General features: G+C 41.2%; 2 protein-coding genes across 2 annotated transcripts in view; both read left to right on the top strand.

Moving 5' to 3' along the window:
- Window positions 1–524: 524 nt before the first annotated feature.
- vmn2r1 (vomeronasal 2, receptor 1) lies at window positions 525–7,192 on the top strand. Its single transcript, XM_028465085.1, has 14 exons — window positions 525–748; window positions 1,083–1,374; window positions 1,491–1,733; window positions 1,812–2,003; window positions 2,082–2,207; window positions 2,375–2,559; window positions 2,693–2,813; window positions 2,893–3,120; window positions 4,383–4,506; window positions 5,463–5,623; window positions 5,711–5,906; window positions 5,991–6,217; window positions 6,293–6,492; window positions 6,711–7,192. The coding sequence occupies exons 1-14, from the start codon at window positions 525–527 to the stop codon at window positions 7,030–7,032; spliced, it is 2,841 nt and encodes a 946-aa protein (XP_028320886.1). The 3' UTR covers window positions 7,033–7,192.
- Window positions 7,193–10,178: 2,986 nt separating this feature from the next.
- kcnab1a (potassium voltage-gated channel subfamily A regulatory beta subunit 1a) overlaps window positions 10,179–14,572 on the top strand; it is a 102,969-nt gene continuing 98,575 nt past the window's right edge. The window contains exon 1 of the mRNA XM_028464115.1: window positions 10,179–10,914. Within this exon, the coding sequence (XP_028319916.1) occupies window positions 10,646–10,914 (269 nt within the window). The 5' untranslated portion in view covers window positions 10,179–10,645. The remainder of the gene's footprint in view (window positions 10,915–14,572) is intronic.

The raw sequence follows: 14,572 nt of genomic DNA, 5'->3' as shown, positions 1-14,572 counted from the left end.
TGAAATTTTCAGTTCCCCTCAATCACTTGTTCCAAACTTCAAAACAAAGCTTGCTCAGAGGGTTCAGGTGTGTGGAGCTTCCTCCAGGGTGAGAGGCAAGAGTGAACAGGTTTATTCATTCATCAACACACCGCACAGCTGCTCCCAGGAGAACCCACAACATGCTTATGGAACTGTAGCTGTTCTGTAACCACACGCAGCTGCCAATTACCTCGTGGCCTGTGGCACTTTGTCTTCATTACATTTCAATAGACTTATTAGTTATATTGTGATAAATGTTAATTTAATGTTCTGTAGTAATGATGTATTGTCTGTTTGCATGGTTGGTGATCTAGAGTTTGTCATTATTCACAGAAAGATGCTACTCTGTGTCTATCCCCAAGCTTCTGTACTATTGAATCAGCTCCCAGGTTGTTTCCAGCCTCTCCCCTGAGAGGAGATGAGACACCTGTCACATGTTACTGCAGACCTGTGCTGCATTCAGGGAGCTTCTCCGACCGTCTCTGTGTTTCATGTCACATAGCATGGAAGTCGCACGCCTTTTTCTTGGATTATGGGCCTTTTCCTGTGCTTTTTGGTATCTATCTGCTGAGTCTACATGCAAGCTGAAGGCCAAGTTCAACCTAAATGGCTACAAAGATCTGGAGAAGAAGAAAGTGGTCATAGGTGGAATGTTTCCTGTTCATAAAGGTATTGCTTATAGTGATGGCAACACTTCGAGAGTGCCAGTCTCCTCGGGATGTGAGGGGTGAGTCACAGTTTTATATATCTATATTTATCTATATTGCAATAGTGATGCTGCTTTTGAATAATTTAAACTAATCCTTTATGCTCCATAAGTGTGTCTAAGATTGTGTGTTTAAATGTTGGCAAATCTGCAACTAAATCCTCCAATCAGTCTACATTCTATTGACGTATTGGTACTTCATATTTCATTTACCGTAATTAGAGTGGCATCATTTATATCCAAGCACTTATTGTACATCCCAGTGCACAACAATCAAGCTCATAAATATTTAAGAACAATGCAGTTCTCCAGAATTGTTTATTTTTTCTTTATTGTCAATTCATCCCATCATCAGATTTAACTTCCGAACCTTCCGCTGGACCCAGACCATGTTGTTTGCCATCAATGAAATCAACGAGAAGGTAGATTTGCTTCCCAACACCGACCTGGGTTATGTTATCTATGATTCCTGCTTCACTATCTCCAAAGCGGTGGAGGGAACCCTCACTTACCTGACAGGCCAGGACGAAGCAGTGCCCAACTACCGCTGTGGTACCGGAGCACCTTTGGCTGCCCTGGTGGGCACTGGAGGCTCTGATCTATCCATTGCTACAGCCAGGATTCTGGGACTTTATCACTTTCCACAGGTAAAGCAGTAATAAATGTTGAGATTGTTACAAACCAGTTTCTGTCCTTGGGCAAGACGGTAAACCCTCAGTCTGTGCCAGTTAAGAACTGCCCACATCCATCCTCTCACCTTTAGGTCAGTTATTCCTCAACATGCTCTGCTCTTAAGAGTAAGTTCCAGTTCCCCACATTCCTGAGGACAATTCCTAATGACATACACCAGTCCACTGCAATGGCCCAGTTGGTTCTCCGCTTTGGATGGACCTGGGTGGGAACCATTGCTGCTGATGATGATTATGGAAAGTATGGCATCAAAGATTTCAAGGAGCAGGTGGAAGAAGCTGGTGTTTGTATCTCTTTCTCTGAGGTCCTACCCAAGGTAAACAGTGTCTATTCAACATTTGCTCCCAAGAAGGTGATGCATGTTATTTCATCATTTGTTCTGTACAACATCAAGGTCAGCTCTCCAGAGGACATCCAGCGTATTGTTCAAACTGTAGTTGAGTCAACAGCGAAGATCATCGTGGTCTTTTCCTCTGACGTGGACCTCAGTCCTCTCATCACTGAGCTGCTCAGGCACAATGTGACCAACCGCACCTGGATTGCTAGTGAAGCTTGGGTCACCTCGGCCCTCATCAACCAACCTGGGGTGAGTGTTAAGTGAAGTGATCACTTCTGACGGCGTTACAGTTTAGCTTTGAGTTTATAAGTCTTTTTCTTTGTCCAGGTCTACCCAGTGTTAGCAGGTACCCTGGGTTTTGGGGTGAAGAGAGCTGATATCCCAGGGCTTCGTCGCCATCTTCTGGAGCTGGATCCTTATGATGACCCACTCACGGAGGAATTCTGGGAAATGGTGCTTTTTGTAACAAATCAAAGTTAGATGAAGATTTTTAGATAAGTTGATCTGCCACTACCTAGGAAAAAAGTTCTTTTCACTGAAATCGTACCTTTTGATACATTTTCTTTGCTCTTTAAACAATAAAAGATAATTAACATAAAATATTTGATTTTGTGTTCCAGTCGTTTAACTGCACTTTGGACTATGGTAAGGCACGGAGACTGGCCAAGCAGAGGGCCAAAGACGTAAACGGCACACTCCCCAGAGCAGTGAGAGGCGTACCTGATGGTTTGTGTACTGGGACGGAGTCACTGGCACAGCTTGATAACACTTATTCAGATGTCTCCCAGTTAAGAATCACTTACAGGTCAGTCAACCCTAGCGTCCCTTTTCACTACGATTTGTTAATCTATTAACATTCAGAGAAAAAGTTGTGGCATACGTTGTGAATTGTAAACTTGGACTGTAAAAGTCATGTGAATGATTGAAGTGTCTCTCAGTGTGTACAAAGCAGTGTACGCCGTGGCTCACGCCCTGCACAACCTGGAGCATTGTGAAAAGGGAAAGGGACCATTCGTTGGAAACACCTGTGCTGACATCAGTAATTTTGAGCCCTGGCAGGTCAGAGATTGTAAGACTATATGTGTTTTTGTCTGGGCACTTCTTCTGTTACTGATTTGCGCCTCTATGCTTCATTTAGCTGATGTACTACTTGAAGAACGTCCGTTTTAAAGTGAAAGCCACAGACGAGGAGATCTTCTTTGATAATGGGGACATAGAGGGCTTCTATGACATCCTTAACTGGCAGGTCAACAGTGAAGGAGACATATCTTTCATCAATGTAGGACATTATAATGGCTCTGCAGCCGTAGAAGACAGAATGAACATCATGAATTACTCAATTGTGTGGAACAATGAGGCGTTGGAGGTCAGTAACTTTTTGATTCAAGGAGATGCTAATTGACCTAACCTAGGGGTGCCCACCTCTGCTTCTGGAAGACTCTTATTTAGCATATTAATGATGCCCTGAATCTAACTAATGGGTCATTATGCCTCTCTGCAGAGGCTTAATGATAAGTTACCTTTTTTATGTGTTGGGCAAAAGATGAAAAAGCCTTTTAAAGGTAAATTATTATGCTATTTTTCACCCATCTCCATTTGTTCTAAGAACCCCAACAACATAGTATTTGAGGTTTATTTTCCCATACTCGCTTGTTTACCAAAGTTGTAGCCCTCTGAAAAGTGACTTTCTGAGCAGTTCTAAAAACAGGCCTTTTTGGGGCCTACTTATGCATATTCATGAATAGGCGTGTCTGTACACAACAGCTGATCATTAGCAATTTTCTTTTGCTACTCACACACTCTTGTTATTGTTTTCAGCCCAAAAACTGCACATTACAGTAAAACACATGGCTATTTAAGCGGCTATTGTGAATGTGATTCAGACAAACACTGTTTCAGGGTGTGTGCGGAGTCATTCAGAGTTTGCTGCTTCAAACACTTGCCGGAGCTGCTACGTTGCTTTCTCCTCCTCCTCTCCATTACTTATTACAGGAATAGTCAATTCAAGGTGATAGTCCACTGTTTTGTCCAATTGCATTGGGTCACAAAAACGTCAGATCATGTTGAAGGAGATACGAGGCGATATAACGGGTACCAAAAATGGAACTGCCCTGGGCGCTATAACATTGCTGCCCACTGCTGCTCTTCGGGGAGGGGTTAAATGCAGAGAACACATTTCGTCTATGTAACTTTACATTTATGACAATACAGTAGAATTTACTGTATATTCTATATTAAACTGCAGTGTCTGTTGTAACTGTGAGCTAGTTTGAGAGGGAGGAGTCACATTCTTATAGGGTAGGAGGAGCCAGGATTGTCAGGAGGAGGAGTTTCAGCCAGGTGACATCAAGTAGCGATAAAAATCCAACTCGCACATTTGGAGCTGACTTTTTACAAAATGTGGAATAACGAGGTAGGGAGGAAACAGAGTTTTTTCAACTTTGATCCTCTGAATGAGGCTAAAGGGATGTATATCATTGTAGCAAATCCATTATTAAGTGAATTTTTCATAATACTGCCCCTTTAAAACATAACTGACAGGGGCTCTTCAGGACCAGAGTGGGACACCCCTTGTATAACTCACAGACATGTCTAAGTGTTAGTGATCTGTGTTTTAATGTGTGTCAGCCTCCTAGGTCAGTGTGTAGTGAGAACTGTCAGCCAGGAACCAGGAAGGGAATCCGACAAGGAGAGCCAGTCTGCTGCTTTGACTGTATCCCATGTGCTGACGGCGAGATCAGCAACACAACGAGTCAGTATGCAAGCGTTACATCTTTGACTTATCAGAATATCTCCCTGAGGTACCAGTCAGTGCTATTCAGGAGAAATAACCTGTTAACACAAGCCTTGAACATAGGGAAAAAACAAAGCAAACAAACAGAAGATATTGATATTAGATATGGGTCTATTTTCTATGCCTAACTTTGTCTGTCTGTCTGTCTGTCTATCTATCTATCTATCTATCTATCTATCTATCTATCTATCTATCTATCTATCTATCTATCTATCTATCTATCTATCTATCTATCTATCTATCTATCTATCTATCTATCTATCTATCTATCTATCTATCTATCTATCTATCTATTTTTATTTTTTATTTATTTATTCAGTTCATTTCCGACATGGTCGCATTCACAGAAATTCATTGTTTTTTTGTTTTTTTTTTTTTTGTCCTTTTTTTGTCCTTTTTCATGCCGGAAAGGGCGACGGAAAAAAGCATTATGCTTATCCAGATCCGTCCCCTAATTTGAACACAGATAATTTTACATCCAACCTCGTTTCTTATCCTATCTATCTATCTATCTATCTATCTATCTATCTATCTATCTATCTATCTATCTATCTATCTATCTATCTATCTATCTATCTATCTATCTATGCCATTCACGATTTGGAAGAATACTGATAACTATTTCAACCAGGCTTATTACAAGACACTCCAGTAAATACCATGGATGGATGGATAGATGATGGATGGATGGATGGATGGATTAAGTAAGGGAGGCAGGGAGTGAATGAGGGAGAGATTAATGGATGGAAGAATGGATGAGAAGTGGATGGGTGGATAGATGATTGGATAGATGGATGGGTAGGTGGGTAAATGATTAAATGGATGATTTCATGTGATTAAGAAAAATAATGAACGAATAACAACTTATGTCACTGTTATATGTGATGTTGCAGCTCTGTGTTTCTTTGTTTCAGATGCCCGTGAGTGTACCCTGTGCAGTGGAGACGACTGGTCCAATGATGCTCACGATGCTTGTGTGCCAAAGATCATTGAGTTCTTGGCTTTTGGAGAACCTCTTGGAATCACTCTCATTGTCATTTCAGCCTTCGGTGCTTCTGTTACTATTGCAGTTGGGGTGAGACCCACAGAGCAAAGAGACCAACAAACCAGATGGTTCAGTAAATGTATTTCTGTTTTGGAAGAGACTGTTGTGTCATTTTAGGTGGTGTTTATTGTGCATATTGGAACTCCTCTGGTGAAAGCAAATGATGCTCTGCTGAGCTTCTCACTGCTCTTCTCATTGGTGGTGACCTTCCTCTGCTCCATTGTCTTCCTTGGAGAGCCGCAGCACTGGAGCTGCATGACCAGCCAAGTGGCCTTAGCTTTGGGCTTTGCTCTCTGCCTTTCCTCCATCATGGGTGAGTTCAAAGAACGTATCGCATGCTGGTTTGCTTAGAATACAGTCTCCATTATCCTCCATTGTTGGCCTGTTGTTGCTGCAGGAAAAGCAGCTGTGTTGATGCTTCGTGCTCAGAATCTGAAACAAGCTCGAACCAGAGCCAAAGCTGCTGCTAAAGCAGCGAAAACAGCAGCAAACAGCACCAGTCCAGATGTCATTGCATCCAACACAAGTAACTTCAACGAAGCCAATGTCTTTTCAACCCCTGAGGTGGATGTTCTCACCTGTGCCCACCAGAGGGCGGTAGCGGCTTTGGCAACAATAATACAGGTAAACATAAAACAAGAGAAAGTGTAAGTCTAGGTTGTCATCCTATGTGACTTGCATTGTCATCCTTTCAAACAGGCTATAGCGTGCACTGTGTGGCTCATCATTCTGCCTCCACATCCGGTCAAAAACACATCTTCACAAAACATTAAGATCATTCTGGAGTGTGATGAAGGTTCTGTGGTCTTCATCTGTTGCATCTTCGCTTACGACATCCTGCTGGCTCTGCTTGCCTTTGTATTTGCCTTCATAGCTCGTAAACTGGAAGACCATTTCAGGTACTACTGGATTTATTAACTACATACAATGCACAGATGTTTCTTGTGTCATGCAGCACTTCTTGTTTTTTTAGATGCCGATGTAATATTTACACTTAAAAATCCCATTAACTATATAAAAAACAATAAAACTAAGTTTCCTTCTGACGAACACCTGTCACCATTCTTTAAAAAACATTATACACATGGTATATATCTACTTTCTGTTTCCATTCCAGTGAGGCAAAGTGCGTGACCTTCGGCATGTTGGTCTTCTTCATCGTCTGGATCTCCTTCGTCCCAGCGTACCTCAGCACGCGTGGCAAGTTTATGGTTGCTGTTCAAATCTTCGCCATCCTGGCCTCTAGCTTCGGCCTGCTGACCTGCATCTTCCTGCCCAAATGCTACATTCTTCTGGTGAAACCTGAACGCAACATTGAGGAGATGATGAGGCCTCGTGCCAAACTTAGAGATAGCACGATGACGTGGACCTCTGCCTCTCTAGCCACGGTAGCCTCAGAAGTCAACGCGACCATGGCATCGACAGCTATTGATGACTAAAGGCGGAAAAATCATGATCTATAGGATTCCAGTTACTTTAAAACAATGTTTGATGGATGTTAGAACATTACGAATAGGTTCTGTTTTGTAGTTAGTTGTGAAAATAATTTCAAAAAATGTCTTAAATATAATCTCTGTATTTCTTAAGCAGATAAATACAAGTGCAGATTGTGGTAGTAAAAAGTTAGGTGTACATATGCTGTCATGTAACCACAACCAACAAACTGTTTATAAAACCCAATGCATACGTTCCTGTGAATATATCAGAATAAAACGTTGATGCTGAAATCCTTTGATTTAAAATCTCTTCTCCTAAAGTGATCCAAACATTGGATTGAACATGTGTCAAAGTGAATCAATAATGTATAATGGTTTATAAAACATGATGTTTGGTAAAAGCAATACTTAATACTTCATATTTGTTTAATACTGAGACAGTCCCATGTCTGATGTATCCAGGCGAGAGCTTTTATTTTAGGCTATATGCCTCTCATCATAAAACTCCTGAAAATTAAGCCATTACAAGTCAAACATTTATTACTCCAAAAAAACATGTTAAATAAATAAACAAAAAACACATACATGTGTATATACAGTATATATATATATAACTGGCAATGATATCTGTGTATCTACAAATCTGTTTAAATAGTGCTGTAGTCGAAAGCTTGTCTTTAACATAGTTTGTGTTCCTGTTCTGTTGAATCTATGTTTATTTAAGTAACATCAGGAAAATTTAGTTTTTACCGTTTTTCTAAACAAGTTAAAAATACATCTTGAACTAAGTAAAATACTCCTACACAAAAACTAACCCTGAAGAAACAATATAAAATCAGGCAAAAACAAAACAACATGTTTTGATTTCACTTTCCATGGTGTATAAAGGCTGGTAAGTTGCTAGACAGCAAAAATAATTGTGAGCATTCATCAGAGTGATGATTTTAAAAGTCTGCATCATTTTAAATGACCTCTTTTTCAAAAACAAAGCTTTAACTGATGGCAAATGTCTTTATATAGACAAAAGGAGAATAAAATATTGAAGCAGCTTCCTGTCCACATGAGGGCGGTGGTAGCTGATAATGTTCAGTGCTTTACTTCCTCCAATATCACTGTCTATCATAGCTGTGAAATGAAATGTGAGGATGAAGAAGAGGAGGTGAAAGTTTATAGATGTATATGTCTTTTAGTGATGACACTTCTCTCAATACGATGGTAAGAATATTGAACACTATGACTAATCGTCTGTATAGCATAATATTAATGTTGAAAAATATGTATGATGAATGGTAGTCATGGAAAAAAATGGATATGCTGTAGATAAGTCAGCATAATGCTTCTAATAAAGCAGACAGCTACTTTGGGTAAAGTTATATATTTCACCTGTTGAAGAAAATAAAGATAACAGCCAGATGAATACAGTATGTGCTCCGTCAACTTTCTGAAGTTCATTATTTGAAATGATTAGTCTGTTGTGTTGGCAATTCAAGGTCATTAAAAATATATACATTTCTGATTTTATACCCTCTCATTCATTTACCCATTACCAAAGGAACAATAAGGAAAGTAAATGCACGTTCACTTGCTTCACACAGACTTAACCACACCAGATAAACCTTATACACATAAACATGTTGCCAATTTGTGGTGACCCAGCAGTCCTGCACGTTTTGCAATTTCGGCAAAACTGCCTTATTTACCAAATGGAACGCTTTTTAAGGTTACAAGTATGCAGAGCACTTGTATCAGCACAAGGAAAATAATAAACCATAAACTGCACAGTGAGACCATGCAAGCCCTGCTTTTCTGATCTGTATGAAACACTTGTAGCCATTAACATAAACAAGTAAGAAGAATTCAGATAATTAGTTACAACTGTGTTACATCACACAGCTGTGATTTAATCAACAGGGGTTTTCTTCGGTGACGTGCAGTCAGGGTAGGCAGGGTAGGCATTGCCTAACCAAGGGTGAATTGATATTTTGATTACTTGTTTTAATTATAATATATTTATAATTTATTTTTCCATTTCTGGTAGCCTACAGTACCTATAAGTTTGAAAGTGTCAGCATTTTGTGCTTTTCATAGCCCAAATGACAAAACATCACTATGTCCTGGTACAGCAGAGACGCTGCACAGTCTCACTCCGCTGTAAGACAGGAGGAGGCCACGCCCCCTCCTAAAAGCACATTGCTGCTCTGACTCTATTCCCATAGCGTGTTTATATGTTTGTGCATGCGCAGTCAGTTCCCCAAGATGAAAACCATTTGCGTAAAAAGGCAGCTCTCTATGCTGCCTTTGGACGTAACCGTGCTAAGATAAATGCTATACGTAAGTTCACAGTGCTTTGGTGAGACGATACCGCGTTGCCACTGTATGTTCTCTAGCTAGAAGCGGGATAACTCTACAGACAGGATGACAGCACTAGAGACGATAAAGAAACTTTCTTTTGACGAAAAACGACACTTTTTAAAAGATGGGGGACCAACACCTGAGCTACCAGACCTTCAGCAGAGGTAAGGTCAGAAAATTGTTGGTACTTTCTACAGTGAATGGAACAAAAGGAAGGATTGGCTTTGTGGATGAGCCTCACTGACGCTGTTCTGAGTTGTTGTTGTTGTTGTCATTTTCTCCATGTTTCTGTGTTTCCAACACAAACAACCGATGTGCTGCCCTGTCATGAGATATATCTTGTTTGGAGAGTATGGAGGCTGTATTGAGTATTGCGTTTCTTTAATGGCGTTTTACAATGTAAATTTTGTTAGATTAACACTTGCCAGCCTAAACATATGAAATTGTCATTGGTGTCGACATTGGTGGTCTCGATTTACCTACCCAACCCTAGTGCTCACGGCACGTCACTTTTCTTGGTACAGTTTGCTGATGTAATATTGTCGCTTACAAATCTAAAAAGTTTCTTACTATCATGCAACATGCAGGACAGCTAAATGTCTCATTTCCATATTGTCTTTTCTTACAAATGGTCCCAAAATGTAAATTTCCTTGCCCTGCAGATCATGTGACACACAGAATGGTGTGAGGCTTTAGAGACACTGAAGTGATCCAACAGGTGGATATATTTAGAGCTGTCACTTGTTCCGACCTGGAGAGCACAAAGCCAATAGCGTGTGTGCATGCTAATAGTTTCCTGAGCTAGTGTGCAGATGGCTATTTACAAAACTCCTTTGTTGTTTTGTGATATCTTTGCAGTGAAATATCTCTCTTTTAGTGAATACTAATATTGCGTTGTATGTGCAGGGTGTGTGTGTGTGTTTTTTCGACACCCTGGTATGTCTGACTCCCTCCTTTTAGTTCCAGGGCCGACTGTGACGAGACAAGGAAACCGGGATCCTGTTTCAGACTGGATGAGGCTATAAGAGACCGAAGAGAACAGTGTACTGACGGATAGAAGCAAAGACGAGTGGAAAGACTCCCAAAAGAGGGACGAGGCACCTACCAGAGACAAATGTGGAGATTCTAAGAGCCCCAGGAAATCTTCACCATGTGCCCTTCTCTTCGACTGGCTGGCTAGTTGTCACAGAAAGAGTTTGAAGGATTCTGAAAACTCACAGAAGCTCTCTGCTCTTTGTCCTCTTCACCTTGATCCTCCTTGGCCATGCTAGCTGCTCGGAGCAGTGGAGGGGGTGTCGGGGGACACCAGCCACCTTTTGCGCTCCGGAAACAATCAGGGGCTTCTTTAAGCGGGACGAAAGTCCAGCGCAGCAACTCACGCGATGCCAAGAGCAATTCCACCTCTGGGAAGGAGGTGGTGCAGCAGAGACAAAAAGCACTGCTCATCAGAGAGTTGGAAACCAACTGGTACCTGAAACTGTTTGGACTGGGGAAAGAGGACACAGTGGCATATAAGACTGGCATGCTCTACAGGTCAGTAAAGCCCTGTGTGAGTGGTTGTTTGCAGCCATCGAAAAGGCCAAAGTTTCACAATTTCTAAGTGGTGTGGGAAAAAAAAATCCCGTCAGTATTTTTAAGTAGACAGAAGGTAAAAGCATCATACTGCACACATAGAGGTTTTTAGGGTGTTTTTGGGGCACCGCTGCAGCTGAAAACTGTTGAAAGGTGGTTCCCCTCCTGCTCTCATCGTTTCATTTTGTACTCTTACTGCTCAGTGAGACCTCGAGCTTAAAGTTGTGACACCTGATCCTGCTGTAATGCTAATAGCCAGCATCTGTCTTGCTGCATTAGTCTGTGTTGACACCTTCTACCACCATGGTGACAAAACACCAACGGTTCAGGGAAGAGTTTGATTGCTGTCTGTGTGATGACAATCAGGGTCAACTAGAACTCCAATTCTTTCAACATTTGGTGTCTGTAATTTTTCCGTAGTTTCTCTCTCACTCTGTATTCTGGTTATTTCTCAGGCTTTGTTATTTTGACAATCAGGCTTCCCCCACTTGACCCTTCTCACAATCTCTTCCCTCTCATAGCTCCTCTCCTCTTTCTTGCTGCTAAATGCTTAATCCACCAGCATCCCGTTCTCATCATTCTTTACAGCCAAAGCGCTGGATTGGATTCCCTTTCTTTTCCATCCCACCTCATGTCTTCTCCTCCCTTGTTCTGTCAGCCCCTCTGCTGAGCACTCTCTACTTTAAACAAAGCAGCGCTCAGACAAAAAGGACAAAAACACATTTTAAATGAGATCAATATAAGGTCAGCTAAAAATCTAATAATCCAAGTTATGCATTACAGGTGAAAAACAATATAAAAAGCAATAAAGGAACATTAATATTTGTTTACGTAAGCTGTTCTCAGTATACCATATAGAATCTTAATGAGATTTATGTCATTTGTAAGTGCTGTACACAGCACATTCCGCCACATTACAGAAGTGCAGTAATGTGGCGGAATATTTAACTTTAACATTTGGGGTAGCTAGACACTAGGACGGGGTCACCAAATGCCTTTAAGAAACAAAGAATTATTATTATTTTTTTCATTTGAGCACATTTATCCTAATTTTTTTTAACCATTTTTCTGCAACTATACCAAACTTACCATATTTTAACCTATTTTCCTCACTTTTTCTTGCACCTTTTTGCTACATTACTCTTATTTCTCCCATTTCTCCATCAAATTTCAATACCTTTTTTGCACATTTGTTCCACTTTCAAGACATTTTCTGCACTACTTTCCCCACCTAATGTCACATATGTTGACCCATTATTTTCTTTTCACCATATATTACAAGCTTTTTTTTGCCATTTTGACTACATTTACATTGTTTCTACTAATTGTGTCAATATTGACACTTTAAACCCTTTTTACTACTTTTTCTCTCTGTTTATGGCCACCGATTTCTGTGGTTTTTAAAATCCCATTTCACCACCTTTTCCACCATTTTTTTTGTAACTTCTAACTCATTTTAGATCTGACTAAAACAAGGATTTTAAGATGACTATATACTAGGGCACAAATAATAATTAGCGTCCTGGATAACAGTGGATATTGTGGTTATCACAGATTCATAGAACAATGGGCCATCATTTTTGCTGACTTTATGGATGGCCCCAAAAAGTTATCCCCCTTATTCCCCCTTATAGATGGCCCTGTCCCCACATGACTGTTCTTCAATGTTCATGTCTGTGTTCAACCACCTTGAGGTACAGCGGGGGTCCCCATTCTCTGGAACCTTTATTTTGGGGGCAGCAGACTGAAAAGGTTGAGAACCACTGACTAAAGTACTCAACTGTTGGTCAGACTAACACTGTTCACAGATAGGAAAAATAAAATCACAAAGTGATAATATTTACAGTATTTATGTGTTTTTATATGGAATTCTGGGGATTTAAACTGTGAAAAAGCAGATAATTTGGCAGCATTTCCTGCAAAACCAACTCTCAGTGGGAAAGTTTGTCATTCGAAACTTGGCTTTTACACCTCATCTAAGGTGTTATGTTGACGACATGAGAGCAGCTGCCTGGCTCACTATGTTTACAGGCTCATGAAAATGTGATGAAAACCTCTCATTGGTTGACTGATAGAGTAACAGGTGCAATGTGCACAGTGGATGTGTCCATCAGGCATGTTTCCAAAGTGATGATGAGCTGTGAAGATCAGTGTGACCCACACATTTGGACAGCGCAAAGTTATGTCATGTATACGCAACACATTCTGTCATTTGTTTCCATTCAGTACTAAAATATGATCCCTTCAGACTCCACTATTTTAATGATGAGTGAGTATTAAAGTATGATTTAGGCTGACCTAGAAAAGACACGCAGCATTAGTGGCAAAGCTAAATTGTGTCTGACAAGCACACACACACGCACACGCACACCAATTTTGGAACATTTTTGGAACTGCTCTGGTTTTTAAAGCTCAAAAGATTTATACAAACACTGCCGATTGGACATTTTCCGGGGTGACACCGACACCTCGAATCTGGATCCAGCCTTCTGATTTGCGCGCTTGCTTGACCTTTTTACTATTTTTTATTCAGGAAAGCTTTTAAGAAATAGTGGTGATGTGGCTTTTCCCCTGATCATATTTACTTTTTTCTTCACAGTCTTGTCAGTCTGCTCTCTTTGTGTTGTGATACTTCTTTTCTAAAGCACTTTGATTACTTGATTTGTGTAAATGGCTGCAAACCTCAATGTTGATTGGTAAAAAATAATTGCTTTACTGGTCTGTCAACATATGGCATTCCAAATCATACAATAGCAAATGTAATTTGTGGGTTCAAACCCTGACCTGTACGATGGCAGGTTGTAGATATTTCTTGATCATGCATGAGACTCTTGTAGGCCCACTTTTGATCCAGGCCAGACTCATACCAGGTGATCAACAATAGGGAACAAATTGGAGCCCTTTCTTTCGGCTGTACACTGTGTTGTGAATCAAACTATCCATAAAATATCCAATAAAATATCCAACCATCCATTTCTACCGCTTATCCGTGGACGAATTGCAGGGGCAGCCTCCTGAGCAGCGAGGCCGAGACTTCCCTCTCCCCGGCCACTTCGTCCAGCTCTTCCCGAGGCGTTTCCAAGCCAGTCGAAAGACATAGTCTCTCCAGTGTGTCCTGGGTCTTCATCAGGGTCTGTTACCAGTGGGACATGGCCTGAACGCCTCACCAGGGAGGAGTCCTGGGGGCATTCTAATCAGGTGCCCGAGCCACGTCAACTGGTTCTTCTCAATGCGGAGGAGCAGCCACCCTACGAAGGTAGCTCATTTCGGCCCCTTGTACCCACGATCTTGTTCTTTCGGTCATGACCCAAAGCTCATGAGAATAGGTGACGGTAAGAACCAAGATCGACTTTGCCTTTCGGCTCAGCTCCATCTTTACCCCAACGGATCGATGCATGTCTGTTGATCTCCCACTCCATCCTTCCTTCACTCAGGAACATGACCCTGAGATACTTGGACTCCAGCACTTGGGGCAGGACCTCATCCCCAACTCGAAGAAGACACTCCACCTTTTTCTGGTCAAGAACCATGGACTCGGATTTGGAGGTGATGATTCTCATTCCGGCTGTGAACTGATCCAGTGAGAGCTGAAGGTCACGGTCTGATGGAGCCAATAGGA

Source organism: Gouania willdenowi, chromosome 13 (assembly GCF_900634775.1).
Source record: "Gouania willdenowi chromosome 13, fGouWil2.1, whole genome shotgun sequence".
Classification (NCBI taxonomy): domain Eukaryota; kingdom Metazoa; phylum Chordata; class Actinopteri; order Blenniiformes; family Gobiesocidae; genus Gouania; species Gouania willdenowi.
The sequence above is the reverse complement of the archived record's forward strand: the minus strand, read 5'-3'. Positions and strand labels throughout refer to the sequence as shown.